Source organism: Apodemus sylvaticus, chromosome X (assembly GCF_947179515.1).
Source record: "Apodemus sylvaticus chromosome X, mApoSyl1.1, whole genome shotgun sequence".
NCBI lineage: Eukaryota > Metazoa > Chordata > Mammalia > Rodentia > Muridae > Apodemus > Apodemus sylvaticus.
In genome coordinates, this window is record NC_067495.1 from 92114165 (window position 1) to 92131837 (window position 17673).

General features: G+C 35.1%; 1 protein-coding gene across 2 annotated transcripts in view; it reads right to left on the bottom strand.

Annotated features, from left to right (window-relative positions):
• Zmat1 (zinc finger matrin-type 1) overlaps positions 1–17673 on the bottom strand; it is a 37491-nt gene that overhangs the window by 10738 nt on the left and 9080 nt on the right. For both annotated transcript variants that reach the window (XM_052171553.1, XM_052171552.1), the window contains exons 2-5: positions 12598–12704; positions 11447–11548; positions 11186–11360; positions 9656–9721 (exon numbers count right to left, since the gene is read on the bottom strand). In XM_052171553.1, the coding sequence (XP_052027513.1) occupies positions 9656–9721; positions 11186–11360; positions 11447–11548; positions 12598–12704 (450 nt within the window). The remainder of the gene's footprint in view (positions 1–9655; positions 9722–11185; positions 11361–11446; positions 11549–12597; positions 12705–17673) is intronic.

Below are 17673 nucleotides of genomic sequence, written 5' to 3' on the forward strand. Positions count from 1 at the left end.
GTTGGTTCAATATATGACGATCCATTAATGTAATCCACTATATAAACACACTCAAAGAAAAAAAATAACATGATCATCTCCTTAGATGCAGAAAAAGCATTTGACAAAATACAACACTCCTTCATGTTAAAAGTATTGGAGAGATCAGGAATTCAAGGCCCATACCTAAATATAATAAAAGCAATATACAGCAAACCAATAGCCAATATCAAATTAAATGGAGACATACTTGAAGCAATCCCACTAAAATTGGGTACAAGATAGGGCTGCCCATTCTCCCCGTATCTATTCAATATAGTACTCGAAACACTAGCTAGAACAATAAATCAACAAAAAGAGATCAAGGGGATACAAATTGGCAAAGAAGAAATAAAGGTATCACTATTTGCAGATGGATGATAGTATACATAAGTGACCCCCAAACTCTACCAGAGAATATCTCCAGCTGATAAACATTTTCAGCAAAGTGGCTAGATATAAAATTAACTCAAATAAACAGTAGCCTTCCTTTATACAAATGATAAACAGGCTGAGAAAGAAATTAGAGAAACAACTCCCTTCATAATAGCCACAAATAATATAAAATATCTTGGGGTAACTCTATCCAAACAAATGAAAGATCTGTATGACAATAACCTCAAGCCTCTCAAGAAAGAAATCGAAGAAGATCTCAGAAAATAGAGAGATCTCCCATAATGGGATTGGCAGAATTAACATAAAAAATGCCCATCCTACCAAAGGCAATCTACAGATTCCATGAAATCTCCATCGAAATCCCAACACAAGTCTTCAAAGATATGGAAAGAGCAATTCTCAAATTTGGAAAGGCAAAGAACACAGAAGAGTGAAAACAATACTTAACAATAAAAGAACAGCTGGGGGAATCACCATCCCTGACCTCAAGCTCTACTACAGAGCAATAGTGATAAAAACCATATTGCATGGTATTGGAGGCAGACAGGTTGATCAATGGAATAGAATTGAAGACCCAAAAAATACAACCACACACTTACAGGTACTTGATCTTTGACAAAGAAGCAAAACATATACAATGGATAAAAGAAAGCATCTTCAACAAATGGTGCTGGTCTAACTGACTGTCTATATGTAGATAAATTAAAATAGACTCATATTTGACACCTTGCACAAAGCTCAAGTCCAAGTGGATCAAGGACCTTGACATTGAACCTGATACACTGAATTTAATAGAATAGAAAGTGGGAAAGAGCCTTGAACTCATTGGAACAGGGGGAAATTTCCTAAATAGAACTTCAATGGCTCATGCTCTAAGATCAAGAATTGATGATTGGGACCTCGTGAAACTGGAAAGCTTCTGTAAGGCAAATGACATAGCCAATAAGACAAATCAGCAACCTACAGATTGGGGAAAAAATTCTTCATTAACCCCATATCTGACAGAGGGCAAATATCCAAAATATATAAAGAACTCAAGAAGCTAAGCCCTCCCCCCAAAAAAGCCAATCAAAACATGGGATATAGAAATAAACAGAGAATTCACAATAGAGGAACCTCTAATGGCTGTGAAACACCTAAAGAAAATTTCAAAGTCCTTAGTAATCAGAGAAATGCAAATCAAAAGGACCCTGAGATTCTACCTTACACCAATCAGAATGACTAAGATCAAAACCACAGGGGACAGCACACGTTGTTGAGGAGGTGGAGAAAACACTCTTCCATTGCTTGTGGGATTGCAAACTGGTTCAACCACTCTGGAAATCAATCTAGAGGTTCCTCAAAAAAATTGGAAATAGATTTACCTGAAGATGCAGCAATACCTCTCTTGGGAATATACCCAAAAGATGCCCCACTATGCCACATGGGCTCGTGTTCCACCATGTTCATAGTGGCTTTGTTTGTGATAGCCAGAAACTGGAAACAACCCAGATGTCCCATTACTGAAGAATGGATACAGAAAATGTGGTTCATTTACAGAATGGAATACTACTCAGCTATTAAGAATGAGGACACGCTGAGTTTTGCAGGCAAATGGATAGAACTAGAAAATATCTTCCTGAGTGAGATAACTCAGACCCAAAAGGACATGTATCATATGTACTCACTGATAAGTGGATATTAATCAAAAGAAAAAAAGCTGCTGAACAATGTCTGCACATGGTCAATCATTGTTAGCCATTAGCACAGTTACATTGAGCATGTTTATGATACTATGGGGGTGGTTCTCCTTCAAGAGATTAGATCAGTGACTTTGAACTCTTACATATTTCATAGTAGGGAACCCATACTCCTTTTACTTTAGCTTTACTTTTAAGAATTCAAATTCTCAAGATGGTATTCTCTTTGTTTTCAAGAGAACCAGCTATTGATCTCTTCTCAGACTTACAAAGAGAAAGATCCCTAACTCTCTCTCACAAGGGAATAGCAGATGAAGATCGGCTACTACTGATCCAGATATACATAGCTGGATATAGCAATGTTTCTTTCTCTGCAAATGAATGGCAGTTTACAACACTTAAAAATTTTTTACTCTTCCAAACAAGTCTATATTATATATTATTTACTGATATATGTGACTTAAACAATATGCACAGAAATTTTAATCAAGTTTTACATGCAGCTAATAAGAGTAAAAGGTAACCTATGATCTCAGATAGTATATCCTGAACTCACCACCTGACTGAGTGGCTCTGGGTCTATAAGATGGTTGAGAGGAGGGCTTAAGGATACTATCACTAGATCCCAGGAACGGATGGTGAAAACCAGCCTGGCTGAGTCTTCTGCTCTTCAGAGTTATTGCTGGGAGAAGTCACTGTTATTAACAAGATTAGCCCAGCTTTTGCAGCCAAGATTGTGTGTGCAAATAATGCACTATTTGTTCAAACAATATTTATTGCATAGCTACTCTGTGCTGATACTGTAGCTCTGTCACATACTTTCTGTGTCTGAAGCAACTTTCTTTATCTCTCTGAGCTTGGTGTTTTTCTATTAGTAGTGGAAATAGTAATATGTACTTCTATCCCTGGATTGATGAGTGAATCAAAGTGTTTTTATAAAGCATTAGTATTATGCCTGAAGTATTGTTAAGTATTTTTTTCTTATAAACCATGAAAAGTTTTTCCAGAAATGGTTATTCTGTATTTTTTCAATGTACATATCCTGTATTATTGGTATATGGTAAAATAAAATTGAAGCTAATTTTAAAATATAAAAAAGTGCCAAATATCCAAGATACAACCCACAAAACTCAAAAAGGTCAACAAGCTGAAGGGTCCAAGTGAGGATGCCTCAGTACCACTTGGGAGGGAGAGGAAAGCAACCACAAGGGTGAGGGAGGGACTTGGGAGGGAAAGGGGATGGGGGTTGCAGAGAGGGGAACATAATCTTGTATTGGGTGTGGGGGAAAGGATTAAAATCCCTGAAGGCTAGCAGAAAGAATGGAAAACAGGAAACCTTAGGAGACAGGAGGTTGGGGAGACCCTCCAGAATGTACTAGAGACCTGGGAGGTGAGAGACTCTCAAGACACAAAGAGAGGGACCTTAGATAAAATGCCCTACAGTGGGGAGAGGGAACTTGTAGAGCCCATCTCCAGCAGAAAGACAGGACATCAAGTGAGGAGTGGGGTTGCCATACCATAGTTACAACTCTGACCCAAAATTGTTCTTGTCTGAAAGAACTGCAGGGATGGAAATGGAGAAGAGTCTGAGGAAAAGAAGGTCCAGCGACAGGTCCAAAGTGGGATCCAGCGCAAGGGGAGGCCCCCAAGGCCTGACAGTGTTATTGAGGCTATGGAGTGTTCACAATAAGGGACCTAGCATGACTGCACTTTGGAAGACCCAACAAGCAGCTGAAAGAGTCAGATCCAGACATTTGTAGCCAGCCAATGGACAGAAGCTGCTGACCCCTGTGGTGGAATTAGGGAAAAGTGGAAAGACGCTGAGGAGGAGGGCGACTTTGTAGGAGAACCAGCAGTCTCAATTAACCTGGACCCCTGTGATCTCTCAGACACTGGACCACCAAACAGGCAGCACACACCAGCTGATACAAGACCCCTAATACACATACAACAGAGGACTGCTAGGTCTCGCTTCAGTCAGAGAAGATGCACTTAGCCTCAAGAGACTGGAGGCCACAGGGAGTGGGGAGGTCTGCTGAGACAGAGGGTTGGGGGTGAGGACATCCTTGTGGAGACAGGGGCCTGGGGAGAAGGTATGGGATATGGAACAGTTGGAGGGTGGACTGGGAGGGGAATAAAATCTGGAGTTAAAAATAAATAAATAAACAAACAAATAAATAAATAAAAGTTTTTTTTCGTTTTGTTTTTGGTTTTTGGTTTTTGGTTTTTTGAGACAGGGTTTCTCTATGTGGTCCTGGATGTCCTGGACTCACTCTGTAGACCAGGCTGGCCTCGAACTCAGAAATTTGCCTGCCTCTGCCTCTGTCTCCCAAGTGCTGGGATTACAGGTGTGCGCCACCATGCCCGGCTAAAGAAAGAGATGTTGAAGGGAAAAGTTTTCCAATTCCTTGTCTATGTATTTTCCTAATTCAAGTTTGTGGTTTGGTGTTTGTGAGTCTATGGTTTAACAATGATTAACAGTGAAGTCTATTGATTTTCTATAAAATGGACTGGCTACTTAGTAAGTGTGGGTCTTTATAGCAACCTTATTGCCATCTTTATTTATAGATGTGAAAACCAAACTGGAGGTGACCTTGGTCAACAGCATGTATACTGAGTATACCTAAGTAATGCAGGATAAAAAAAACCTCCCAATTTTCTCTAGATTCATGGTTTTCAACGCTGGTTATACAAACAGTCATGTGGCAAATGTTCATGTTACCTTAGCCTTTGGATTTTCTATATACTGATAATTGTCATCTTTTTCTAGGATAATTATGCCAGTCCCATTCACATAAGACCAATAAAATCTGAGTCTCCATGGGTAAAAAAGAACTCTTCTACTTCCAAGAAAGCTTTCTAGATAATTTTACTATGCATTCACTATTGATGCTATCCCTAGATTATTGAGTCTTCTATGTGATTAAAACATCTCATTAAACTTGGGTATTTATGTATTTCTTTAGTATTTATAAAGGTTACTGCATAGTTTTCTGTTTTCTGTTTAGCTCTTCTTCCTTTGTTTCTGCACAAAGTCTATCAGTATTAAGATTCCAGTAGTGGAAATATAGGAGTTTAGAAGGGTTTCTAGCCTCATGTCAAGTGTCTAGAGACAGTTCTAGAACTACGTTTACCTTGGCTCTTGGATTTCCATATGCTGATACTACCACTTTCTGGAATAATGTATAACTCAGAAGAGAGTAGGTAAAAATACACAAACCCTTTATACATAGATAGGAAGCCTATTAACTGGCCCAGTTGTGAGACTTCTTGGCCTAATATTTTAAAATGATCTTAAAATATATTTTGTGTGTGCATATATATGATGTGTATGTGTATGTACGTATGTGCGTGCATGTGTCATGGTATACACATGGAGGTTAGAAGGCAACTTTGGGGAGTTAGTTCTCTACTTAAGCCAGGTGTGTTTCAGAAACAGAGCTCAAGTTGTTAGGCTTAGCAACACGCATCTGCCTGATGAGCTATCTTATATAACTCCTGGCCTAATCTTATAATCTGTCTCTAATGTTTCTTACATTCTCCTTATATTAGAGACTGCACCTTGAGCCTATTTAGCTCTGCTAAACAGACATTTGCTTTATTTGCATCTTTAAAAAAATCTTACTTTAATTTTTAATTACCATATACAAAGCTGTTTAAAAGGGAGAAGACATCCATAGACTGCTGGTTCCAAAAGTGCTAACATGTGAAGAGATGGTAATAGAAATGTAATGAAAGTACAGAAAAGAGAAATAGAAGATTTGATGATACTTGCTTATAGAAAGCATATAGGGAATTAAGCGGTTAATAAAGGTTCAAGTATAGGTGCCTAATAAATAACAGTAATCCTGGCAAAGACAAAGGTTTTGTGATTTAAGTTGGATTTAGAGTCTTTAATTTTAGATGTGTTGAGTTACAAGTAAGGTTGAAGCATCTAAGTGCAATATTAGAGCTAGAATTAGTAAGATAAGTAAAACAAACATAATATTTAAAAATACATATATACCTCAGTTCTCTATTAGTACTGTAGCCAAGCATGAGCTTTAAGAGCTGAGCTACATTAGGAACTTAAGCAAGCAGTGATAATGATAAAGAAAAATGTTAAATAGGGAGAGACATTCACAAAACAGCAGACGAATAGAGGCAATAACAGACAAGAGAAAATGAAAATAGCAGAATACTTAAAATGACATATTGTATTAAGTTGCCCTTTTCCTTTTAAAATTTTATGCAGTGGATGTTTTGTTTGCATGTATGTCTGTATACAATGTATATGCAGTGCCCATCCAATCGGGGGCCAGAGAGAATGTGTTGAGATCCCTTGGAAATGGAGTTATAGATGGTCATGAGTTGCAGTGTAGATGCTGGAAATGAAAATCAGATCCTCTATAAGAGCAGCCATGGCTCTTAACTGCTGGGTTATCTCTATAGTTACATAATTGCCTTAAAACAAAAACAATAACAAAATACTGGCTCACTTGTAATATGGAATTCTTTTGTTATTCTTCTCTGAAATTCACATTAGCTAATTTAAATCTCCTAGCTATGTTTTTTTTTTTTATGTTGATGGCTTTCTTTTGGTTGTTCTTGTTTGAGAAAGGGTTTTGCTATACAGCCCTGGCTGGCATGGAACTCATTATGTAGTCCAGACTAGCTTCAAACATATAGTATACAGTAATCTTTCTTCCTCTTCCTCCTGAGTACTGACATTATAGAGATGAATCACTATCTCAACTGAACTAGTTGTTTTCATAACACTCAAATGTTTACTACTTGGGAGACAGGAATTACAATAGGGCATCTATTCTTTAAGCATTAGCTTCAGAGATTAGTGTAAAATGCTTTCTTCCAATAATTAGACTAAATTATACATATGATCTCATGATCAGATCAGAACTTCACCAAAATTATTTTTGCTGGTAAGATTTTTGTCAACTTGGCATAAGCTAGGTTCATCTAGGATAAGGGAACCTCACCTGAGAAAACTGATTAGATTTGACTGTGAGCCCTGGACAAGTGGTCCTATTTGCTATAAGACAGCAGAATGAGTCAGCCATGGCAAATAAGCCAGTAACTGATGTTCTTTCATGCTATCACCCTCAGTTATTGCCTCTGGATTCCTACCCTGAATCCCCTTCATGGTTGACTGTGAATGGTAAGCTTTTCTACAAAAATTGCTTTTGGGCATGGTGGTTATCACAGAAAGCCAACTAAGACATTCTTCTTCCCTCATTCTGATAACCTTGACATTTTAGAGTGCCATCTCCCAGAGTAGCAACAAGAGTCCAAACACTTCTCATTTAGACTCAGTCCAAATTTACTCAGACACCACATATTTCAGATACCCTCAGCTTACCAGTAGGAAAAATATCCAACAAATGGCAATTCAACATTTCTTCAGATGTTTACTTTTAAAATCATCTACCATCTCTACTTAATACCATGCTTACTTAAATCATCAGTCTTTAAATTCTATGTAAAACTATATGTCCCTACAAAATGGTTTAGTACTTCAAACCACACTGTGTAGGAAACTGAAATAGTACAAAGGAAAAGCACTTGAGATAAAGATTCATTAGCAGTTCATTGATATAGACATTAAACTAAACTGAGGTGTGAACAATTCTATGTTGGTTTTGATATCTAGCACTATAAACAGACACGACATTTCCTCCCTTAAAGACCATAAACTGAAATAGGAGAAAAAGCACAAAGAGAGGCAACAGACACACAAGTAAGTAGACTTGAGGGAAGCAAAGAGTCTTCCAGGCAGCACTGGTATGTTTAAGAGTGAGTATGAGTTTAGTCAGAAAACAGGAAAAACAGTGACAAATATTCAAGTTAAGACAGTGTCATAGAAATATTTGTATTTTGAATGAGATACCCTAATAATTAAACTGAGGATGCTTTTGTGGAGACAAATCCAGTGGGAGGGAAAATATGTAGAAGGCTATGACTCTGTGTCTTCTAATTTCTAAGTATGAAGCATTTACATGTCTTACTAAAGAAGCAAATCAGATTTTTAAGCAGGGCTGAATTCATTTTGCCAATATGCTCTCAAAAGATACCGACCCTGCCAGTCCATACCTCACAGTCTGACTACCAAAGCCCTAGGAATATGTGAAGACCTACAGTGGTGTAGGAAGAATAGGGGCAGAGTTAAGTGGACAGTAACAATTCAGGAGGGAAGACAATCACAGCTTGGCATTTCATTAGCTTTAGAAACTGAGGATGATGTAGTATTGGGGAGCTGACAGTTAACTATAGGTTTTTATGTTGGAAGAGTATTGATTTAAACTCTGAGGTATCCAAGTGAAATAAGATCTACCATTTTGACATGTAATCTAAAGTTTGGTGGAAAGGTTATGGGAATACAGATGACAGGTAAAACCAGGGGAATACAAAGACTTGGGTTTGTAGAGTCAGGTCAATAATGAAACCTGGGAACACCTAAATTTCGGCAATGAACAGACAGCTGATGTTTGAAAGCAACGAAAAATAAAGAACAAGACTATGAGGAATTGTCCAAGAAAAGAATAGAATTTTAAGAAGTCAGGAGTAATGAACATTTTCACATAGAACAGAAAGTCTATCTAGAAAGAATAGGCAAAATACAATGAGGTGAGGAAATGAAGGTAGAAGAGAGAAGATGAAGGAGCTGTAAGACACAGCAGTAGTTAGAAGGACACAGCAGTAGTGAGAAGGATACAGGAGTAGTGAGAAGGTGCTTGTATATGGATGAAAAGCACTACCGAAGAGCAGATAGATATATTGCTCGAGTTGAGGCTAGTCTCTATGTTGTACCTGAAGTTTTGCTACCCTTTCTTATCTCTAAACCATCTGGTCTTTTTTTTTTTTAACTTTTCAACTTCTATCAATCAAGATCATAGAAATCTGTGAACTATGATGTTTCATTTTCTTTGTTAGCAAAATATGTGCATAAAATATACCTGTAGTATTTTGCAATGAGGTATTATTAACTAGTTTACATATTTTCTTTAGGGAAGAAGAAATAAGAACTATATTCCTATTTATACTACCAATAATTACTAGCTTAATACCACAAATGAATATCAATATATCGTAGTAATCTGAAGTATTTCCTTAAAATAACACTGAGTCACACCACATATACATACTCATATATGATTTTTGAAATTAAGAAACATAAAAGACTTTCTGGCCATCATTTTCTATAAAAACAAATAAAAGTAAATGGACTTGATTATTTGACCACTACCAGTTTCTTTTAAAAAATAAAAGAAAGTAGTTTATAAATAAACAAGTAAGTTTTATATAAAATACAAACTTCCTATGAAAGAGATTAGAATACATTTCCTGTTTGCCATTTGTATTTCATTTTGCTGGAAGACATTTCTGTTTTTCAGTTATAAATATCTTTCTAATATCATTTCTTTTTGTCCCTACTATATGTTACAGAACATTAGCAGATTATTTAAAGAAGGAGGAAAGAGCTTACAATATCTGCTTGGATTATTTAGATCCAAAGGGATGCCAGAGGACAAGGGGGTACGCAGGGGGTATTCTGTCTTTATTCCTACCTGGAGGAGGCTTCACAATAACAGACTTCAGGAAGGTTGGAGGTGCAGGAGTAGTATTGGGTTTATCTGTAGAAATAATTGTAATGGAAAATTATCAACATGTGTTCACATATTAGAACAGCATCCATTGTGGATTATTAAAGAATTCTCTAAAACTACTATCTTTCCACTTTTTTTCAGGACAGGGCTTCTGGATAAAGGAATTTGTCATAAAGGCTCTTTTGAGAGATAAATGTGACCTAATTTGTTCATTAAAGACATGGGACTGGAGGAATATTTTACACCTAGTATTGTTTGAGCATATTCATTTAAGGGAACAATAGAAGCATGGGAGCCATTTCAAGATGAGTCTTTGTAATTCACAGGGTAAATCAGATGGCATGAACTTCTAAGTTGATATTCTTTTTGAATCACACATCTGTAATGTCTTCATTTGTGATATTTACACCAGAATGAACTGTTGGCAATTAATAACTTGAAACTATATGTTTATTTTCTGTCTTTTCCAATTACTCTCCTTCTTGAAGCCAATAAAATGATTTTGGGGATTGTAGATAAGTCATTTACAAAATGGTTTCTTTTGTAAGGCATAATGAATCTGTCTCTCTTCAAGCCAATAGATAAATTTAAAAAAGCAATAATAGTTTAGTGTATTAAGAAAAAAATAAATTCTAATACTTTGCAGAGGTAATGAATTTGCTCTGAACAATATTTACATGCTGTATGACACATGCCATACCTATATTATATATGACATAAATGCTGATTGATTTTTTCAGGAATGAATGCCCAATGACATAGTGTTAAGGCTCTTACAAATGTGTTAAATTATTCCAGCAAATCAATCATCATTTTTGTGGTAGCATGCAAGTTTTTCAAAATATGAACTATGTTTTTTAAAATGTACTCTGTCAGTGAGAGCTCCTTCATTTGTTCATTTGAACATTACTAGAAGGAACAAAGAGACAATGTTCTATAATTCTCTACACTTTTTGGATTTAGAATACTCTCATTATTTGCTGGTACTTCATATTTATGGAAATAAAACAATGTATTGTTAGGATTGGAAGAGATTCAGCAATTTAGTTTGTTTCTTAAAGCTGTGATTATAAATACACTATACACTATATGAAGTATAGTATATAGCTATACTATAGTGAAGACATTGATCTGAACGGACAAGTGAAGCTAAGTTTTAGATCATAATACATCAAAAAAGGATGACAATGGGGAACATAATAAATCTAAGGTTTTTTATTTCTCTAGCTGCTTATTATTATTAATAACATACAGCAATCACATGCTTATGTTTGGATTTAGTAAACTGAATAGTGGTCATAATCTTTCTTAAAATTCACTTAGTCATTATTTCTACAGACAAGGACACAGACAGGCACTTACTAATCAGAAGAACAACTAAGTTGTCTAAACTGCTGTAAAAATTTGTTCTCCAAAAAGGATGGTACAGTGTGGGAAAAAAGATACATTAGGCATCTGAGATCTGAGATAAAGAGATGAGTAGGGTCTTACCCATCTTTGGTGGGCATGTGGATGGAGATACTTGAACAGTTTCTTCCAGTAATTGACTCTGAGTTTGAGAATGGCTCTTTCCCACATAATGAGATGGAGCAGAAGCTGCAGCATCAAAACTCATGTTGCAGAGACCAGTTAATTTGTTTCTGTTCACTTCCCCACTTGAGTACACCTGTAAAAAGCACAGTCTTTTTTTATATTTTTGAAAGATTCAAAACTTTACAGTTCACAATTATGACATGCAGGCAGAAAACTCACCTGAGAATTTCCAACATGTGTGTTCATTCTCCTACCAGGCACTTCATTTTGATCTCCACACATTTGAAAAAAGAACTTAACATTTTGAGCATGTATTTCACTCTGAAAAAAATTATGACTTTGTTTATTTAACAGCAATGACACCTAAAATGTAGACCTTTCTGCATGTGAGGGCAGGAGACATGCGTTTTAGCACTTTACATTAACTTTTTCTTTTGAAACCTGGGCCTTAAACAGGCTAAGCAAATGACATATTGTTGAGCTGCAGCTTTTACCCTTGACTGCAAGAACTATGAAAGAGTTTCACTCCTTTTAAATCTCCAAATCTCAGTTAAAATTAAAATAGAAATGGTTCTATAAATTAAAAGTCAGTACTTTTATTATTTTATTATCATGTTAGCTATATATTTAATGGGTTTCATTATGACATTTTCATACGTGTATATTTTAATTATATTACCATTATTGGTTATTTTTTCTCCAGTGCCTGCTAATTCTATCTCTTTCCAATTCACTACCTCTTGTACTTTGAGGTTGTTTTATGTGTGATACAATGGCCATCATTAGGATTGCTTACATGAAGATGGGTAAAAGATATTTATGGGACTGTGAGCAATTTATCAGGAACTACATCACTGCAGAAGAATCTCTCTTCCCCAGTAACCATTAATTGTTAATATATCCACAGGGAGTGATAAGGCCTCATGATCTCCTGCCACCTAGCAACTGTTTGTCAATAGGTCTGGGGGTGGTGGAGCTCATAAGCCTCTCTCACCTCAATGACAGGAGGAGGGCAGCCAAATTTATAGTCTACATTTATAGTCCTATAAAAGAAGACTCTAGGAGTTCTATAGTATCTCTCAAACTTGCTAATTCATTATATTTACTATATATAGTAACAGTGAACATAAAGGGAGGCAGAATGGTATGAAGAAAAGAAACTGTAGTCAAAAATCAGAATTTAATCTAGATTCCCTAAACTTATATTTGTATGTGACTATCATTTTCTGAGTCAATATTCTCATCTGTCAAATAGAAATGATACCATGTTTCAGATTCTTATACTAATCAAGTAAGATGACTTATATGAAGTTGACTGCTAGGCTTAAAAATGTGATTTCTCATCCTTATTCCCACTGAATTCAACCGACCTCAAAATGTGAAATCTTTTCTGATTCATGCTGTAGAACAACTCCACATGGTTTACAAAAATTATCTGTAAAATACGCAGATCGTTCTTGTCTGTCACAGGTGGGATCTATCAACAAAGTAAAGAAAAAATCTATTATATCAATGAAGCTTGAATTAATCTAATTTTTATGTTTTGAGGGTATGTAGTAAAAGTTTTTCCTCAAATACATCATTCAATATGCACATAACACACACTCAAACACACAATAATAACCAACTTAAAATGGTTAAGTCTAGGAAATAACATTCTAAAGGAATAGTTAAATGGATACAAGTAAATTGATGAACTTCAAAAATGATTTAAGTAGTCAGTAATGAAAGGCTGAATTTAAAAAATACCTTTGATGTTTTGTTTAACAGAAGACAATCCTAAGAAATAGAAGAAAATCCTAAGATATCTATGTAAGACTGTCATATACTTTGAGATACAGTCCCAGTATTACCTAAACATCATTGTCTATGATGGTCAAATCTCTCCTATTGTTCCAAAAATACTAGCTCACTTATTTGTACACAGAGATCTCACATATGTTTCCCTCTCAATATATAAAGTTATGTTCATCTACTACAATCAAAAAATGTATGTTGTAGTACCTATGTCTGTAATAAATAGTACATACCAAATAGTTTTATATCTATTTACACTTTATGTCCAAAATTATATCTAATGTCCTTAATAGCATCACTGTATTCTGCTTTTGATGTTTATTAGTTTATCTATAGGTTATTAATAAAAATCATCAAACTTTTGCTTATTATTTGGCTAAATGAGTAAGTTTGTATAGCATACTTTCATGGGTGATATACTAAATAAATGAAAGTTTTATTAAAATACCATATACCCAATTTCTAACAATGTTAATATGAGATATATATATATATATATATATATGCACATAGAAAGTTACAGAATGATATAAATTTATATCATATAATAGTTACAGAATGATACAGATAGAGAAAGTTACAGAATGATATAAATTTATATACTATTTTCATTATAAAATTATAATTATATAAATATAATAATGGTATAAAATAATGATTAAATTTTAACATATTTACCTCTTGAAAGTGGGGCAGACAAGAGATGACTACTTAATCTTTTACTTACTATAATTTTTGTTTTGTAAAAAACATGTAGACATTTTTTGTTTTGGTTTGGTTTTGGTTTTGGTTTTTTGTTTTGTTTTGTTTTGTTTTTTGTTTGTTTTTTGAGACAGGGTTTCTCTGTGTAGCCCTGGATGTCCTGGAACTTAAACCAGGCTGGCCTTGAACTCAGAAATCCGCCTGCCTCTACCTCCCAAGTGCTGGGATTAATGGCATGTGCCGCCAACGCCTGGCTACACGTAGACATTTCTATATATAGTAAAAATAGATACCAGCACAGTGGTAGGACCTCAATTCAAATAATTACCCATTCATAAAATACCTTTGCAGGAATTGATGAAATCAGCCTGTAGATTACAGTACCTGGGTGAATTTCATAAATAAAGTATATTATATATATATAACCTTTGCAGGAATTGATGAAATCAGCCTGTAGATTACAGTACCTGGGTGAATTTCGTAAATAAAGTATATTATATAGCATAATATGGAAACATTTGTTTAACCTGTATCATTCCTTCTCAAATCCTAGAAGGTACAGAATAAGAAACATATTTTTATGTGTAAGTGAAGTGTTTTACTTTGAACCCTAATAGTTAATACATTTTGTTAAAAGCTATCACCTAGCAGGTTCCCCAAAGCTCTAGACCTAAGGTGGTGGTCTCCGGATTGGGTCTCCAAGCCAGCTCTGGAAACTGGAACCTGGCATCTCAAGCTCTAGGAATATCATTCTGCAGCTTCCCCAGAACCAGACTGACACCAACAGCCTTGGGTTTCAGCTAGCCTGACAATCATACTGATTCCTCTATGTCCTGCTCCTTCAAGAAGCCTTACATACATGTCAAACCTCTACACCAGCTATTGTGGATACAAGCTTGTACTTATAGACAAAAACTTTAATTTGCCACAATCCCAACTAGGACCTTATACCTCTAGGCTAACACTTGCAGGGTCACCCTCCATGCTAGAATGTGCAGTCATGCTCTAGAAGATTAGTGTTCAGGTATGTCCCACTAGTTCTTAGTGCTGGGTATCTCTGAAAAGACCTACCAGCATCACTCTTGTAAAAACAGTACTCTGAAGCTCTAAGACCTAGACTAAGCCCTTATTTACTTATTCAGTCCCCAGGAACTGAAATCCCCAGACTTTAGACTGGTCAGTGCAAGTCCAATATCTAGACTATCCTTGTGGACCCAGGCTCTAGGTCCATCCCCAAGTAACTCACCAGTAAGTCTATTGGATTCAGACTTCAGGACAATCCTGAGAACTTGAGCATGCCCATTAGCTGACCTAAGCAGAAAAGCCTGTGCAGGGACAATGAGCAATGAGCCTTTTTGAGGACCACATCATATGGCCTGTCACAAATTTTGGAGCAGGCAATCTTTTAGTGGCAAAGTACCATTAGAAGAAACAGTCATTCCCCATCTGGGAGCTTCTTCCAGTCTTAGGAGTTGTCACTTTTCCTTAATAAATCTATGTTTACTTCACTATATTTTTTCCTTTAAAATAGTACTGCTAAAAGTTGCTGTCTTTAATTTATTTCCATTTATTGATTGTTAACTATCAATATTACTATATATATTTTAAAATTAATAAAAATACTTCTTTACATCTAATTAATGAAAATAATAGAAGCATTCAGGATAGGCAAGAATATAAATAATAATGGAAAGCTTAGAATGATACCAAATAATGACAGTTTATATTAAATAGAGAGAAACAAGTGGCTCAACATGGATAGATAGGAACAAAAACCCCATGGGTATCTCAATTAGTTGTAGATGTCAGTTGTAGGCTTGAGGCTTGAACCAGAAGTGGCTATAGATATATAAAGAAAAGGTTCATCGCTCAAAAGCAAAGGGCATTAAAAGCTGAGCTTAGCATTTGCTATCAATGTGGGAAACATTTAGATCTATTACAGTTAAGCTTAAGTAATCCTATTCCTGATAAGAGGTGGAGATTCAACCTTACCATCTACAGTTATATCACTGGCAAATTCTCTTTATTAGTATATCATGCAAGTGTTGAAGTCATGAGTTTAGTGTATAAAGTTGAAATACATGAAAATGAGAAATTATAAAAGATGAGTGATGGTCCAATCTTGAAGTATTGCTTAACATGCCACGTCTTTGTTATACTCACAAAGCAATTATACCCAGAGAAATTTGTATATCCCTGTTTTTATAGCAATAGTCACACTAGTCAAGTTACCTAACTTGTCATGATGCCCATCAACAGATAAATGGATATAGTGTTTATACACAATGAAGAGATCCATTCATACACAAGAGTGAAATTTTTTCCACTGCAGGAAAATGAATTGGGCATGGTAAGTAAAATTAGCTAGATTCTGACAAATATTATGTTTTCTATGAATAATCCAGATTACATATAATTAAATATATATGTTAGATATTGGTTTTTTGTTTTGTTTGTTTTGTTTGTCAAGACAGGGTCTCTTTGTGTAGCTTTGGCTACCCTGGTACTTGCTCTGCAGATAAGTCTGGCCTTGAACTCTCAGAGCCTCTGCCTCCTGAGTGTTGGGTTCAAAGTTACGCACCACTACCACCTAATTATATATCTAATTTTTATTAAAGACCTATGTAAAATCATTAATTTTCCTCTATTTAATTTAGAATTAAATGAATCCTATCATTATTTGTTCTATTTATATATTTTTATATATTTATATATTTTATATATTTGCGTTAAATACTTTTATTCTATATTTCTTACTTAACATGATATATTTAATTGTTTATGTACATATGACATGAAAGCCAGACCATGTGAAGGAAAGAAGGGGTTTAAAGGGGGATAACAAGAAGAGAATAAAAGAGATTAATGGGGGAGAGAACTACAAATATTAAATACATATTTGGCAGAAAGAAAGGCAGAAAGAGAAAAGAAGAGCTAAGAGCCAAGGGGGGAGAAGAGGAGGGAAGTATGAATAAATCACAACAGTATGTTTGTATTAAGATGTCATAAAGAGATCCATTATTTTGTATTCTAACTAAAAAATACAAATATCAATGAAAAGTCAAACAAAAATATACTTAGGGTTTACTTTATCTAAATAGCAAGTTGTCTTAATCAATTTAAATATAATTGAATCTCAAAATTTTGGAACACCTTCTTATGCATCATTATTGTTATAACAGGGTTTCAGGATTGGAAAATGGCACTCATCTGGAAGAGTATATAATGTCTTGGGTTCAAGTACTCAGAAAGTAGAGAGATATTAAGAACTAGCACTAAAACCCATGCCTAGAATTTCTGATTCAGTGGTTCTGGATTGGGGCTCATGCTACAAATTACTCACAAACTCTATAATACTGCCAATGGTGCTGGTACAGGAACAATACTTTGAATACTTCTTAGAACTTCCACTGGATCTACTTTGCACGCAGTTAAGTATAAATTTCCTTTTGTCTAGTATACAATTCCTTCAATATTTACAATTATTATGTTTTTTATTTCCCTTTTTCTTTACTTCTTTTGTGAATTAACTGCAGTTATTTTATATGGTGTGTAGCTTAACCACAATCTCCTTAACAATGTCATAAGAATAATAATGATCAGTAAAAGGGATCATCCTTTTGCTGTTGGTTTTAGGTTTTGAGAGGGTGTCTCATTATGTAACTCAGGCTGGCCTTGACTTTATATCCTCAGCCTCCTAAGTGGCTATTATTACATGAGAGGCCATTGTACTCTGCTTCATCTTCTTTTTTATTTTTAATTCTGAAAAAATATAACATTTAGCATTATAACCACTTTGAATACATGTTTTAACCATGCAGTACTATGTATAGTTATACCCTTATTTTGAATACACATTTTATTCTGTTAACATAGCCCAAGAAAATGTCATACCATATTGCTGACTCATGCTTCAGCTGATTTCTGACAAACACATGGTTTTATTC